Source organism: Phodopus roborovskii, unplaced genomic scaffold (assembly GCF_943737965.1).
Source record: "Phodopus roborovskii unplaced genomic scaffold, PHOROB, whole genome shotgun sequence".
In the NCBI taxonomy this organism is placed as follows: domain Eukaryota; kingdom Metazoa; phylum Chordata; class Mammalia; order Rodentia; family Cricetidae; genus Phodopus; species Phodopus roborovskii.
This window is the reverse complement of record NW_026125059.1, coordinates 9931146-9948048: the sequence shown is the minus strand read 5'-3', so window position 1 is coordinate 9948048 and position 16903 is coordinate 9931146. Positions and strand designations below refer to the sequence as shown.

Below are 16903 nucleotides of genomic sequence, written 5' to 3'. Positions count from 1 at the left end.
TTTAGGCACATATACCTCAGTTGTGTCATAAGCTCTGTGACAGTGAACCAGATAGGGGGGAGAGTCCAAGTCACTGCAGAGTTAACACTTCTGAGCACTAGGGCTGGAAAGAGCCAAGTTCAGATCCCCAGAACCTACTTAAAATGGGATGTGGTGGGGCAGGCTCTTTGTTATCCCAGCCTTCACACTTCAAGAATGGAGGCTAAGACAGGAAAATCCCCAGGAGTTCAAAAGATTTGCAAGCTTTAAGGCAGAACACAGATAATCACATAGGTAGGTAGGGGTGTGTGTGTTAACATAGGGTCTCACTATGGAGCCCAGGTTGGCCTCCAACTCCATGCAATCCTGCCTCAGCTTCCTGAGTACTGGAATTACAGGCATGAATTAGCATGCCAGCTTTACTATGCTGTTTTTCTTCCTCCTTCCCTTCCTCCCTCCTTTCCTCCCTCCCTTCTTTCCTTCCTTCCTTTTCTTTTGATACAGGGTCTCTCTGAGTTCCTGGCTATCTGGAACTCTCTTTTTAGACCAGACTGGCCTCAAACTCACAGAGATCAGCCTGCCCCTGCCCCCTGCGTGCTGAGATTAAAACACTCGGCGTGCTGGTCTTTCTTAAATATGTATTAAATCTCTGCTTTGTTTTATGGGAAGGGTGTTACTCGCAGCATAGGCATGTGAGGAGGCAGAGGAAGGAAGACAACCTGCAGGACTTGCTTCTCTCCTTCCACCATGTGGCTCCCAGAGGCTGAGGTCGGGTTACCAGGCTTGGAGGCGAATGCCTTCCCTGTTGAGCCATGTTACCACCCAAATTTTCTGTGTTTTGCTATTTTATTTGGTTCTTTGTTTGTTTGAAACAGGGTCTCACTATGGAGTCTCCCAATGCCAGAAACTTCTTATGCAGTCAGGCCCTGAACTCACAGCAACCTTCCTGCCTCAGCCTCCCAAATGCTGGATTTAAAATGTGTGATACTTGATGGTGCATGCCTTTAGCCCCAGCACTCAGGAGACAGAAACAGGCTGATCTCTTGAGGTCGAGGCTAATCTGGTTTACCGAGTGAGTTCCTGGACAGCCAGAGCCACATGACTAAAACTCTTTTAATTGTGAAGGATCCCTCTACAGAGACATTTTCAAATGATAACAGTACCAGATTATCACTGGAAAGGCCAATGGTCACGCTCCGTCCATCAGATGCTTACCGTTTTTCTCTGATGTCCTCAGGAAGATCATGTCAGCAGGGACCCGCTGGTTCTGGGAAATGAGATGAAGCTGTGACGTTACTGTGAACACTCACAGGTTGGGTTTCGCCTCAAGCCTGCACTGTAGCTAAGCACAGGGTTGCTTTGTCTGGGATCTGCAGGGTCTCCCACACTCCCAGCCCTCTACTAACCCTGCCAACAAGCCACCTGGGAAAGAGAATGCGGGTTTCTGGAGCCTCACCTTCACCCCTGCCCCCCGCCCGGCTACAGGCACTGAAGACAGGACCCTCAAGCACTCTCTACTGCCTCTGCCCCTCCACACTGGGCTTGTCTCTTCTTCTGTCTCTCTGTGTGTGTGTGTACGCGCGCACGCACATGCCTGCGTGTGTACATGAGAGTGCATGTGTGCATTTGCAATGTGCATATGTTTTCGTGGAGGACAGAGGTCCTTGCTTTTTTGAGACAGGATCAATCATTGGCCTAAAACTTGCCAAGTAGGTTCCCATTACTGGCCAGAGCCCCAGGATCTACCTGCTTCTGCCTCCGCCCCCTCCTCTCCCCCTCCCCACTTTTTACATGAATGGAGGGGACCAAACTTGGATCCTCATTCTTGTGTGGCAAGCACTTTACTAGCTAGCCCATCCCCTCCTCTCCTTTGCAGTCAGATGTGAGGGAGTAAAGTTGAGAGAAGTAACTAAAGCCATTCTCAGAGCGGGAAAGTCAACCCAAGTGTGCAGGCCTTTTCCCGGTAGAGGCTTCCTGCTTCAGAAACAAGGCACATATACATACACACATTCATGGAGGGGCAACAGCAGCCCTGAGTGGCTGTGACAAGAAGGAATATGACAATAGACAGAGGCTCTGACCCTAAGTGTCTCTGTTTCCCTTAAATTAACCTTGAATGCTCAGTCTTAAATCCTCTAACAATTGGTGCCACTCAATTCCTACAGAAACAGGGTGTGGTGGTTTGAAAGAACATGGCCCCCAAAGGGAGTGTGGCTTTGTTGGAGTAGGTGCAACCTTCTTGGAGGAAGTGTGTCACTGCAGAGGTGAGCTTTGAGGTCTCCTATAAGCTCAAGCCAGACCCAGTGAGACAGACTATTTCCTGTTGCCTGTGAGTCAAGATGTAAGAACTCTCGGCTCCTTCTCCAGCACGTCTGCCTGCATTGCTGCCTCCCCACCCCCCACATGATGATAAGGGACAAAACCTCTGAACTGTAAGTCAGCCCCAATTAAACGTTTTCCTTTATAAGAGTCGCTATGATCACAGATGGTGTCTCTTCAGAGCAATAGGAAACCTAACTAAGACACAGGGTAAGACCGGCTCTTTTTTTCTGACCAAATATGACTCCTAGACTCTCTAGACCCACTGCCCCAAACCTCCCACCTTCCAAACACCCACAGTAAACAGACCCGTCAGTGTTTGTTCAAGTGACGAACATTAATCAGACTTTTACCATCTTTGTCACTCTGCACCCCTACTCCCCATTAAGCTGCTGGCGGGCTCCTCAAATCAGGGTATGCAGGTTAACAGTTCAACAGAGATGAATTCAATAAACAGTTTTAAGTGTCAATGTGGCAAGCTGACTAATGGTAAAGACATCATGGTTAACCCCCCAAAACAAACATACCAAGCAGAAAACCAAATGTATGCTGTTTATAATTCTACACAGGGCTCCTGGCTCCCTAGTGCACGGGTACCTTGGGGAAATCTTTTCGTGTCTGTCTCATGGGATAGAAGTTTTTCTTCCCAAGGCAGAAATGTTTGCTAGCATCCCAGAGTTTCTTCCATGAGTCTACCAGATGCACAGAGCACAGACAGGGCTCTACCCACCACGAACCATTCCCCATGCTCTGGCTCCCCAGCAACGCCCAGTCCCTGAGAAGCTTGTAGATTCCACTCACCTTTTCCACAAGGATGAGATCCCCCACCTGGATGTTCGAACTCTTCACCTTCACGGTCCCTGCAAAGCAACAGACGAACACACACCTCATCACTGTCTTGAACAATCTAGATTAATGGTTCTCAACCTGTGGGTGGCGACCCCTTCCGGACTGAATGACTCTCAGGAGTCGCCTAAGACCATCAAAAAACATACATTTACATCACAATGCATAATAGTAGCAAAATTAGTTATGAAGTAGTGTCGAGAATAATGTCATGGTTGGGGGAGTCAACAACACGAGGAGCTGTGTTAAAGGGTTGCAGCCTTAGGGTGGGTTGAGAACCACTGTTATAGACTCTACCAGGTAGTAAGACACACAAGCATCCACTCCCGATTCTGTCCCCAGGAGGACATCTGCCGATGGCCCTAGTGGCTCCAGAAGCTCGCTCAGTCTCTGCTTCACAGACACCAGGAGAATCCGGGCCCTTCAGGAGAAACGGGCTACCCCTGCATATCATTTCTACAAGAACCAGTACCACAGTACAGTTATTATTCACCAGTAAGTTCATAAATCATCAAGATAAAAATGCACAGGGCTGGGGAGACAGCTCAGTGGGTAGAGTCCTTACCACACAGACAGGAGGGACTCAAGTTCCATCCCTTAAACCTACGTCAAGGCCGGAGAGGTGGTCTGCTAGCGAGAGCAGTTGCTGTTCCCCCCAGAGTTCAGCTCCTAGCACTCATGGCTCAAAACTGCCTATCATCCCAGGTCCAGGGGGATAGGATGTCCTCTTTTGACCTCTTCCAGTACCTGTACACATCACACAACACACACACACACACACACACACACACACACACACACACAAACCTAAAACAACAACAACAAAAAAAACAAGTATGACATGCCTTTGTCTGAAATCCCAGTAGTTCTGGGAGGGGCAGAAAAAGGAGCTGACGCCAAGACTCGCTCTTCAGCCAGCTCCAGGTTCAGCAAGAGGTTTGGGCAGAGTGAGAGCAGACCTTGCTTTGTTCCTGCACATGCCCATCAAATACTATCCAGAGCTCACCTCCCCAAGTGTTCCCCACAACATTGCCCCAAACAGAGAGCTCTCTGCAAAACTTCTCAACCCTGACACAACACAAAGGTTGCAAGTAGCTATCTGGCATTGCTTGGAGGAAGGCAAGATCAACCATGTTCCTGTTTAGCACAAAAGTAACCACTGGACCTTCAGAGTGGACACACAGCAGTCTACACCAGCAACAATGTATCACTGCATCACGGGAGGACTCAGCTGGTATTGGAGGCTAATCCTGACCACTGGAGTTCCATCTCCAGGTCCACAAGAGAGGAGAGCCTGCACCCCCAAGTTGTCACAAATACACACACACACACACACACACACACACACACACACCAGTTCTTTTCTTTAAAAACAAATAAAAAAGGCCAAAAATGGTAGTGCACAACTTTAATCACAGCACTTGGGAGGCAGAGGCAGCAGATCTCTGTGAGTTCAAGGCCAGCCTGGGCTACATTGTGAGATCATGTCTCAAAATAAACACCACATCCTTTTGATCCTGGGTTAGACCATTCCAGAGAAAGGGAAATTTGAGATGGAAAAACAAGCCTGACCCACTCTTTCTCCTCCACTAGGGGGCACCAGCGACAGAAGGAGGGGTGGGGCAGAGAGCTCCAGGTCAGAGCTGCAGGGTCAGAGCTGCAGGGTCAGCTCTCAGTCCAGCCCCACTGCAGTGAACTTTTCCTTAGGCGCTCATTCCAACTTTACCAAACTTAAATGTACATTGTCATTGGTTTATTTCCAATTATATTCCAATAGCCTGACTCACTTGATCTTAGCCACCAATGGTGAAGCCTAACTTACTGCTAAACTGACATGGATCCGTGTGTTTGTGAGCCTGACAGAGAACAGGATGGGGCTCTCACATGCTTAACAGGGATTCACTCTATCAACGCTGAGATTTAGTTCTAAATCCTTCACATTTTAACAAGCAGGAGAGGGGTTGCCTTTCCAACTAGAGACAAATATATAATGTCTGTATTATGTATCTACTAGAGACAAGCATATAAACTAACTTTAATTTTTCTTTAAATGCCCAGGGCCACATTCTTTTCCTTCCACACTCAATCCTGATTTCCAATCAATTCATATAAACTGTCTCCACCAATCCAGCCATCCATTCTACCTTAGCAAACGCCCTCTAATCCAGTGAGTCTGCAGTTACTAGGTCTCCCGGGCAGATTAATCCTTCAAGCAAAGAATAACTGGCCCAGCCAGCAGGTTCTCAAGGGGACCAGACCCACGCACAGACAGAACACTTGTACTGCTTAACCAGGGACTGTAACAAGCATTTTGTTGTTGTTGTGGGGAGGAATGAGCCCCAGGTCAACAGCTTTAAGAGAGACCCCCAAGACAGGAGAGATGGGTCAATGGTTAAGAGCACTGGCTGCTATTCCAGAGGACTGGGGTTCTATTCCCAGTACCCACTTGGTGACTCACAGCCATCTGTTAACTCCAGTCCCAGGGGATCCAATGCCCTCTTCTGGCCTCCACAGGTGCCACACACACACACACACACGGTGCACGGACATATAAGCAGGCAAAACACTCACACACGTAAATTAAAAACATAAAAAACAAATTAAGAGAGTTTCCCTAGATCCACACCTGTTGCACTAGTATGGGTGTCAAGCATAAACTTGGACTTCCCACCTCACACATGGTACTCTCTGTGTGTGCAAGCCGGATGACAACTTTCAGGATTGGTTTTCTCCTTCCACACATGAACCCTGGGGAAAGAACTCAATCTGTCAAGTACGGCGACAAGAGCCATTACTCACCAGCCCTATTTCGTGAGCCACTCAAGTAAGAGGAATGGGCCAGTCTTCAGTGGCTGGGACTGACTCCCAGAATGAAAGCCTATTTAGAACCCACAACTCCTATCAATCACTGTCTTCCAGAAATGTTCATAAAGGAGGCGGAGGCGGAGAAAAGAGCAGCAGCAGGAGGAGGAGGGTGGGGCAGGAAGAGGAGAAAGGGGCAGAAAGCATGGGAGTAGCCAGGGACCGGAGCCCGACATCCTTGAACAACGGCCAAGGAGATGGCTCAGTGAGTAAAGGTGCCTGCTGCCGAGTCTATGACCAGAGTTCAATCTTGGGGACCCACACAGTAGGAGAGAACAAACCCCTAAAAGTTGTGCTCTGACCTCAACACACACACACACACACACACACACACACACACACACACACACCTTTTATTCTTAAATTTTAACGCAGGAGCTACAGTTGTTTTGTAGTGAGCCCTGCCTACACAACAGCAAGCTCAAGATGACAAAATGGCAAAGCATTTTCCTCAGGAAGCAACCTGAGAAGTGAGGACCCAGAAGCTGCCATTTCCCCTTCCGGGATGCTGTACCCAGCATCCATTGCTGACTCTCAGACTTCTCTGCATATGCATCTCATTTGTTTTATTTCTGCATTTATTTATTGTGTGTATGTGTAGGTACGTGTGTGTCACTGCATGAGTGTGGAGGTCAGAGAGCAACTTAAAGGCACAGGTTCTTTCCTTCCACGCTGTGGATTCAGGAGATCGAACTTAAGTTATCAGGCTTGGCATCACAGAGCCATCTTACCAGCCCCAAGGCTCTGAGGCTTTTTTTTAGTGTATTGGTGGAGACTCCAACAGAAGCTGGAAAGAGATTCTTACAAATGTGACGTGGAAATTCTCCAGACACATCTCTGATCATTAACCAGCTTCTATAGATCCACCCACCCACTCTCACCACCGCACACCAGGAGGCTTATAGCAGTTTACAAGAGCGGACGACAACCAATGAGCACAGCTGTTTATTTCTACAGCCCTGGACCCCAAGCTTTTCATAAGCAAACCAACCAGCGGCCAGAGCCCACCTTTCATGGATGACAGCTCCAGAATAAGAACCGTCTGTCTATGTGGCAGGGAGACACCAGATGTTTCCTTGGGCTGCAGCAAGTCAAAGACTGCACACACTCCATCCCTCCCCCACAAAGGGGGAAAACTATCCTTAAACAAATTCCAGGGCACTGGTCCATGGGGGCTGGTTTTTTGACCCTGAACACCTCAAGTTACACTTCTATTTTTCATGGCGGGTGCACGACACGGCTGCCGGCGTGCGTTGTGGACGGGCCTCATCGGCCTGGCTAATGGATTACTCTCTAATCTAACTGTGGTAGTGACGAGCTGTAAATTCCACTCATGTGTACATTTCCTGGGGCTGACACCAAAACACCTCCACAGGCCTAGAGTTCAAAGGCCTAAAGGTGACGTTTTCATATTCAAATATCAGCAGTCCCAAAGCCCAGGGAGAGACTCACTTGAAAAACAAACCAAGGGTGAAAAGTGTGGTCATAAAGAGCCTCAGTTTAAATCGGTCAGGAATAAAACGAAAAGAAAGAAACAAAAGACCAGAGATTAAATATCCTAAATTTATACTCAAATTATAGAGACTTTTCAATAAACATATCAACGGTCAACACTGGTTGGCCATGCCCCCAAATGACAAACAGGCTAACAGCCCAAGGGCAGGAAGCAGTTTGGGGGGGGGGGGTAGCAGGGCAGGGGGTGGTGAGATGGCTCAGCAGGTAAGGGCACTTCCTGCCAGACCTGACTGGAGCTCAATTCTCAGGACCACCATGGGGAAAGATGAAAACTCCCCTGTGCAGTCCTGACTTCCCCAAGTGTGCCAGGCGCTCACACACACCACACACACAATAAACAAGCATGCGTACTCTCAAAAGATTCGCCGCACAATTTTATTTATTTATTGATTTATTTGAGGCAGGGTCTCTCTGTGTAGCCCTAGCTATCCTGGAACTCGCTCTGTACACCAGGCTGACCTTGAACTCACAGAGATCCTCCTACCACATCCTCCAGAGTTCTGGGATTAAAGGCATGCACCACCACGTTTGGTTAACTACTATTTTAATGTGAGCCATGGTTCAGTTTCTTTTCACTGAACTGCCACTGAATTTAAAAAAAAAAAAAAAAAAAAAAAAAAGGATCAAATATTAGCAAAGAAAAAAGCTGAAGTATCACTTTGCATCTGTCAGACTTCATGAGAAAGTCTGTGGTAAGTCTGTCTTAAGCCCTGTCCTGGAGGATTTCTGCAGGAGTTTTAATACTTTAATATCAGGAAGTCAGTCCATCACTAAGGCGAGCAAGATGGCTCGGCTGGAAAAGCACACGCCATGCAAGCCTGATGGGCTGAGTTTGAACCCACCCCACCACACACACAACAGACACTAATAACTGAAGTTAGGGAAAGGCATTTAAAGCCCATGACCAAAATTCTCCCCTTTAAAAACCACAGACCCTGGGACACAGGCTCAGAGCTTTAGAGCACTGGCTGCTCTTGCAGAGGACCCAGCACCCCCGTGGTGGCTCACAACCATCTGTGATTCCGCTTCCAAGTGATCAGATGCCCTCTCCTGGCATCGACAGGCACTTTGTGTACATGCTGCACAGATACACATGCAAGCAAAACACCCACAAACAAAACAGAACAAAACAAAAATTTAGCTGAGTGAGGTAGCTTTTTAATCCCAGCACTTGGGACACAGATGCAGGCAAATCTATTTGACTTCAAGACCAGCTTGGTCTATACAGTGAAATCCTGTCTCCCCCTCCCAAAAAAAATTGTTTCAATTAAAAAAAACCACACACATAACTCCATATTCAGTCTATAAACAGTCTACTCTGAAGACAGAAAAGCAGGGCTTCGGTGGATGAGTAGATGATTAACTAAGTTCCCATCCCTTCCTGCTGATGAGGGAAGGCCACTGGAACAGGACCTGCTGAGAGATATCCAGGGTGCCCAGGAAGAAGGGAGCATCATTCACAGTCCCAGGGACCAGCCAGAAGAGACTGTGAGTTAAACTGATAAGGGCGGTCTGCAGGTGAAGGTGAGTTCATTGACCACGGGCGCTCTTAGCTGGGCTCACTGCGAAGTGGGAGAGGCATGAGCCCCAAGAGAAGCAAGGGACCACACTCAGCACACAGCATGGCACTAAGAAAAGGCTGATGACTCAGAGATCTGCACATCCCACATGGGCCTCTAGCTCAGAACTAATGCTCTGCCATCCATCCAGATGTCTCCAATAGGAGATAGGCCAGGATGCTCATTATGCCTCTGCGTGACTGGTTCAAGGCTAATTACCTCAGCCTCACTTGGCCCTTGGCGGGGATTTAGTTGGGAAGGGAGGCCCTTATGAAGAACAGGTATTCATCTGCAAAAATGCAAACCCTAGCCCATGCCTCACACCCCCTCACAAGCACACACACTCTAGCCCATGCCTCACACCCCCAGGTACCGCCACCCAAAGAATTCAACTTCTGCTATAATATGAAGTATAAACGAAAGTCTAAAAAGTTCATTTGTGTACACCCCCTACACACACACACACAGAGAGAGAGAGAGAGAGAGAGAGAGAGAAAATTGTAAAGCGTTAGGGATGTGCACAGTCCTAGGAGCAGCCGAGCTCATCACACACTAAGGCTCCCCAACTCCCACACACAGGGCACCTGACCTAGTGGAAGCCTTACAGCCAGGGAGGCCTGGGCTGTGTCCTCAGCTCTGCCCTTACCTCATTCTGTCCTCTCAGACACAATGTTTTCCTTTATTCTCAGTCACAGGCCCCTCCCTCCCCACCCACTCGCCACAGCTCCCTCCTTGGAGTCACTCAGAACAGCTGACAAGGCCTGTACTGGTGCCTGGCTGGCTTTCCCAGCCCATGCCCTCCCTTCCTATGTGCCACCCTGTGTATATAAGCGCCCAGATCACAGAACCAACCTTCCCAGGGCCTCACTGGCTCCGCCCTACACTCAGCCTGCTGTCATTTTCGTAGAACTCTTTTTGTTTTTGAGACAGAGTCTTACTATGCAGCCCTATTTGGCCTGGAGCTCAATACATAGACCAGGCTGGCCTCAAACTCACAGAGAGCCACCCGCGTGCTGGGGACAAAGGCATGTGCCATCACATGTGGCTTCTGTAGGATTCTTTGCCAGGGCTAGCTGAGCATCCACTGGCACAGGCATGGGAGTCACACGCAGAAAGACGAGCACTTAGCCGGACCCTCTACTAGAACCATCTTGGAATCCCTTTTGTTTTTCCAGGGGGGGGGTATGGGGGGGGTGAGACAGGTATCATGTGACTCAGTCTGGCTTCAGGGCCTTGAACAAAGTGATGCTCCGGCTTCCAGCTCCTGAGTGCTGGGGTTACCCTGTGGACCACCACACCCAGCATTGTTTTATTTTTTTAAAGTCAATGTCTCCCTATGTTACTCCATCTGGTCTTGAACACCTGAGCTCAAGGAATCCTCCTGCCTCAGCCTAAGTAGCTAGGGCTATAGATGTGCAAACATCTGCCTGTGGATTTGCTTCAGGTGTGGACACCACACCTGTCTACATGGTTTCAATCTGAACTCTCCTCCACAGGCTTGTGTTCTGGAATAATCACCAGATGGTCGCACTATCCTCGGGGTGGGGCCTAGGCTGAGGAAGCTCACTGGAGGCTGGCCTTAGAAGGTGACACCCACCATGTGGTCACGGAGCCCAAAATCCTTTCCCACCAAGGTGGACTGAGCCCCTCGGAAACCCCGAGCCACAGCGATTCTTTCGCTTCTTAAATTGTCTCTATCAGGTAATTTTGTCGGAACAACACAAAGACCACCAGTACTCCTGCCTATGAAACTACCCCCAATATTCCTGCCTGTGAAACCCCCCAATATGCATGCCTATAACCCCCAATACTCCTGCCTATAAACCCCCCAATACTCCTGCCTATGAAACCCCCCAACCACTATTCCCCCCAAACACACACAGTTTTTTTTTTTCCTTTGTTTCCTCTAGAGACAGGGTCTTACTATATGGTTTTTGCTGGCTTGGAACTCATATATAGATCAGGCTGGCTTCAAACTCAGACCTCTACCTACCTCTGCCTCCCAAATGCTGGAATTAAGAGTGCATGCCACCATGCCTGACTAAAACTGTGTCTTACAAGTAGCCCAGGCCAGGCTTGAACTCGCCTCTATACAAACGCCTCTATACAAAACAACATGAACACACATATTCTCTCTCCTCTCTCTCTCTCTCTCTCTCTCTCTCTCTCTCTCTCTCTCTCTCTCACACACACACACACACACACACACACACACACACACACACAGCTCCTATAAAGGAAAGGTAAAGACTCTACAGATGACTCAGGTGTGTTTGTGGCCTCCACTCAGCGACTCCCTCCGAGCAAACATTAGTTCAACACTGGGGACAGCGGGCTTCCTGTTTCTCCCGTCCAAGTCTATCAGCTAGCTCACCCTGCCCGGATCCCTGTCCAGGCTGACAGTTTTGTGGGGTTCTGCTGGACTTCCAAGCAAACTGCAGAGCCAGGGCTGGACTAACATCTAAATCTGCGTATTTTTCTTCTTCTGGTGTCACGGGTGTGACAATGGGGACTGGGGGGCCAACAAAAGAAGACATGTTTTTCATGTTAGAGGTATCTGCCAATTCTTCTTAGCATCTTTTCAACAACTGAGGGGAACAAGACAGGAGCCGAAAAATGGGGCACACGGGGGGGGGGGGCGAAGACTACCAGAAACGAGCTGAAATATGAAAGGAAGCCCAGAAGGGCAGGAGCCAGCTACCTGGCTCAATGGACCCAAAGGCTGCTTTGCATGTGCTCTGAGGAGAGCCACCATGTATCTCTGAAGTGGCTTATGTCGGTTGCCAAGCATCTTACGTTATTAAGATGGGATTTAATATCATTTAATTACACAACCCCAAAGCGCACCCTGCAGAACAGCCTTCCGACTAGCCACGTGGAAAGCTCCAAGCCCCCGCCTCTGTAAAGACCTTTGTCCAAAATACAGTAGTGGCTCAGTACAAAGGCCTTTGCAATCTAATTCAAATCTCTTCTTATTCCACACACATGAGGTTTTAAGACCACCAACCCTGAAAACGCCTTCAAACAAAACAGAACATTTCCCAAGCATGTCACACCAGTGTGCTTCCCCGGAGGGAACTCTCCCGGGAACTCTGACTCCAGAGACAGAATGCCTGCCAAGCCCGCCATACTAAGCACCTGCCAGTCTCTCAGACATTCAGGTCATCTGTTTCACAATTCCCAATTTCGCAAAAACAAGACCCTTTGGACTCTGGGCCTCTCTTAAAATAATGATCCTTGCTGAGGAGGTCAGTGGCCTCAGAGCACGTCACTGCTCCAGCCGCCAGCTGACTTTACCAACACCCTCACACACCGGGGCACACCTGAACCTGCTGTGGTCACGGCCACTGGCTGCAGACAAGGCTGGGCTTCCCCAAGAGTGGATGTGGGTGGGGTTTTACAGTTCTGTCATTTAAGCATGAGTGAAATGGCTGGGTGGGTAAGGACACCTGCTACCGACCCCAACAACTCCCAGCCTGGAGCCAACCTGGGGAGAAGAGAACAGACTCCTGCAACTCCTCCTCGAACCACACACACATGAACAAAGAGTGGTTTTTAAATATAATAAAGCTGGGACTGAGAGGTGGCTCAGAGGTTAAGAAGTCCTGGCCGCTCTTACAGAGGGCCCGGTTCAATCCGCAGCACCCACACAGCAACCCACAAACTCAGCAGTTAAGGGCACTGTATGCACAGATATACATGCAGACCAAAGCACATAAAATAACGCTTTAAGTTAAATAAAAGTTTAAATCTATAATAAAAGTCCTCCCGCTTAAAATGTGATGTGTCCTGCACAGAGGCCATGCGGAGAGGCTGCTTGGTCACTTCTCTGTGGATTAAGACTACAGCTTGGCATTGTTCCCTGATGGAGGGTTTATGGCTCCTTCAAAGATGTCTGCACAGATGCAGGGTTATATAAAGCTGCTGCCCGGGTAGAATCTTAGGATGCAATGCTCGACTGTAAACAGTTTCTGTTGAATGCTAGCTTTGAAAGTTGTTGTTTATTAATTTTCATGTGTGTGTGTGTGTGTGTGTGTGTGTGTGCGCGCGCGTGCGCATGCGTGCGTGTGCGCACACACTAAATACATACAGTACATACAGGTAACCACAGTGACAGGTGACTGTGAGAGCCCACACAGGTGCTAAGAACAGAACCTGGGTTCTATGTAAAAGCAGTAAGCGTTTGTAACTGCCGGGCCATTTCTCCAGCCCCCACCTTGTATTCAGAGACACTGGTCTAGACCATCTATTCAGCTAGGCCAGTGGGCCAGTAAGCCCCACCTGTCCCTGCCTGCCTGATCCTGGGATCACAAGCACACGCCATCACTCCCGGATTTTCAGAGAGGCTGTAGGGGTCAAACTCTGATCCTCTTGCCTGTAAGGCAATCACTTCACTTCAATTCCCCCAGCTCCTAAAAAGATGTTTTTAAAAGTTGTCCTGGGGCCATCAGGATAGCTCAGCAGGTAAAGGAGCTTGTCACCAAACCTAACAACCTGAGTTTGGTCCCAGGGACCCACATGGTAGAAATAGAGAAACGGCTTCTGCAAGCTGTTCTCTGACCTCCGTATGAATGTGTAAGACAGTCAGGCTCTCCCCCCCCACCACACACCAACAGGCACATGCACAATCAATAAACATAAAAATAATAAAAGAACACTGCCCAGGGTCACATGAACAGGCTGCTCCCTCTCCTCAGCCAGCAAAGAGAAGGGAAAGGTGAGCCTGTGTGTCAGATGCAGCCCAAGTTAACGGACAGGGCTAACTCCCAGAGCACAGTGATAGTGGCCTGAGCTTGTCAGTGTCTGAGCAATCATCCCAAGGCTGAGCCTACCGCTCTGTCCCCACAACTGTCTGCAGCAAGTGACTAAGTTACAAGCTCTGCCCAGAGGCTGACCTCGTGACGTGAGCCGGCTGTAGACCTGGGAGTTGACCTCCTTGTCACGCACGTAGCATCGGATCTCCTCCACCGCCTCACGGATGATGGTGACAGCCAGCACAAAGCCCTGCAGAGAGAAGGGACAGAGGTGAGCCCTGCTGGGACCAATTATATTCTCTTGACACTTGGGGCAGACAACGTAAGATAAACAAACCAACTGCCATCTGCTGAGGACCAAGGGTTGGCCTTGGCTCTGTGACTCAAATCTAGAACCACACCACAAAAAGCAAGTGTTCAGGAAGGCCCTTGCTGAGATAGGGGCTGATGGAGTTGACAGCTGAATGAATGACTGAGGGCCCTGCCTGAGCTCTGCTGCAGTTGGACCCCAATGGTGCCTGACCTGCAACCTAAACACTAATAGCCTGATGCCCAGCATGTTGGCTTAAGAGCAACGTGTCTCTTAAAAGGACACTGTGCAGGCCCAGATGCCCAAGGGACAGAAATAAAGAACTTTCTGTCCACAAACCTGAGGCCCACCTACTCACCAGCGGAACCCAGTAGGTGTAGAGGGCACCAAGTCTCATCTCTGGGACGAACTGGGAGCAGGCAAGAAGCAGGAAGTAGAAGTTGAAGAAGTACCGAAACTGGCTGAACAGCACCTGGACGGGTGAGCAGGAGTTATCAGCAAGCAGGGGCATCAGCGTCTTCTGGGGGGGGGGTAGCTGGGCAGGCTCAGGGGGAGGGCAGAGGACAACCTGCCGGGAATGCAGCTGACATGCTGCCCTACTAGACCTAAACAGTCCTGTGTGCTGCCAGAAGGCCAATGTGGGCAAGAGAAATAACGATGGCAGGGGCTGGAGGTGTGGCTAGGGGGAGTCACCACCGGCCCACTCGGTGTGGTGGCGCATGCCTGCAATGTCAGCACTAGGAGGACTAGAAGTCGAGGGTCACCCTTGGCTACCTAGGAAGTTCAAGACTAGCCTGTATAAAAAAGCAAACTGTGAATGCAAGACACAGAGCAGCTAATAAGGAGAATCACATGTCAGTCGGACTCTGAGGGTTTTATTGTGGTGCTCTGTGTGTGTGTGTGTGTGTGTGTGTGTGTGTGTGTGTGTGTGTGTAGATCACCGTATAAGTACAAGAATCAGCTCTTCGCCCACCACTTGGGTCATAGGGATAGAGCTAAGGTCATCAAACTTGGCAGAGAATGCCTTGACCACTAGGCCATCTCCCTAGTCCATATCTTATTTCTCTTTTAGTTTTGTTCCTGGGGACAAGGTCTCCCTGTGTGGCCCTGGCTGGCCTGGAACTAGCTCTAGAGATCAGGCTGACCTCAAATTCACAGAGTTCTGCCTGCTTTTGCCTCCAAGTGCTGGGATTGGAGGCGTGTACCATGTGACCAAGACTGTTTTATTTTTTTTAGAAGTACATCTGGCAACTTGAAACTCTGTTTGGGAAGGGATTCTAGTGGGAGACTGTTATGCTGAAATATAAAGACAAAAATATGTCCACCGGTGGAATTTCAGAAATACATTTCTTGGCCCGGAGATAGTGGTGCACACCTTTAATCCCAGCACTCGGGAGGCAGAGGCAGACAGATCTCCTCTGTCCGTTCAAGACCAACCTGGTCTACAAAGCTATACAGAAAAACCCTGTCTTGAAAAAACAAACAAACAAACAACCCCCCCAAAAAATTGCATTTGTTTATTTTATAAAGGGGGCAGCACATACCAGCGTGGTAGAGATCAGAAAGCAAAACACAGGAGTCAGCTCACTTCCTTCCACATGGGTCAAACCTGGGCTGTCAGAGCTCAGGTCCTCAGGCCCAGCTCTACCACTGAGCCACCCCACCAGCTCCCACATGCAAGGTTAGGGTTGAGTTTTTTTGTTGTTGTTGGTTTTTTTTTGTTTGTTTGTTTGTTTTTGGTTTTTTGTTGTTGTGGTTATTGTTTTTGGTTTTTGCTTTTTGTTTTGATTTGAGACAGGGTTTCTCTGTACACCTCTGGCTGACCTGGAACTCACTCTGTAGACCAGGCTAACCTTGTACATACATCTGTCTCTGCCTCCCAAGTGCTGGGATTAAAGGTGTGTACTACCACTGACAGCTAGAAGTTTAGGTTTTACATCTGTTTGCTTGTTTTGGTTTCTTGAGGTAAGGCGGCCAGACAGAACTGGCCCCCATAGGGAGTGGCTCTATTAGAAGGCGTGGCCTTGTTGGAGGAAGTGTGTGACTGTGGGGGTGGGCTTTGAGGTCTCCTATGCTCGAGCTCTGCCCAGTGTGGTAGAGTTGCTTCTGCTGCCTGTGGATCCAGATGTAGGACTCTCAGCTCCTCCTCCAGCACATCTGCCTGCACCCTGCCATGTCCCACCATGATGATAATGGACTGAACCGCTGAACCTCATGAAATGTTTTCCTTATAAGAGTTACCATGGCCGTGTCCCTTCACAGATATAGAAACCCTAAGACAGTCTCTTTGCAATCCTGGCTGCTGTCTAACTCACAGAGCTCCCCTGCCTCTGCCTCCCAAGTGCTATAATTAAAGGTGTGCACCACCTCAATAGAAGATCTATTCGTTTTATTCTATGTGTGTTTTGCCTGCACGCATATCTGTACCGCATGCATGCCCGGTGCCCAGGAGGGCGCTGCAGCTCCTAGAACTGGAGTTGTGTGTGGCTGTGAGCTGCTAGGTAGACGCTGGCGCTTGAACCCAAGTCCTCTGCCTGAGCAACAAGTGCTCTTAAGGCACTGTCCCCTCCCCACAATAACATCATAAGCGAAGGCGGCAGTGGAGATGGGAATCTGTCAGCATTCCTTCTCCGTGGGGGGAGGGGCTCACTGGGCCCTCCCCTCCCTGAAGAGCCATTGGCAACTGATGGCTGCTAGAGAGAGGGGGAGGCTTTCTTGAGTGGCAGAGCTACCAGTAAGCTGCCTATGCTCCTGTAAAT

General features: G+C 49.2%; 1 protein-coding gene across 6 annotated transcripts in view; it reads right to left on the bottom strand.

The window, feature by feature from the left end:
* Positions 1–16903, bottom strand: part of Atp9a (ATPase phospholipid transporting 9A (putative)) — a 94884-nt gene that overhangs the window by 51845 nt on the left and 26136 nt on the right. For all 6 annotated transcript variants that reach the window (XM_051185703.1, XM_051185692.1, XM_051185697.1 and 3 more), the window contains exons 3-6: positions 14503–14616; positions 13976–14084; positions 3100–3158; positions 1195–1246 (exon numbers count right to left, since the gene is read on the bottom strand). In XM_051185703.1, coding sequence (XP_051041660.1) covers positions 1195–1246; positions 3100–3158; positions 13976–14084; positions 14503–14616 — 334 coding nt within the window. The remainder of the gene's footprint in view (positions 1–1194; positions 1247–3099; positions 3159–13975; positions 14085–14502; positions 14617–16903) is intronic.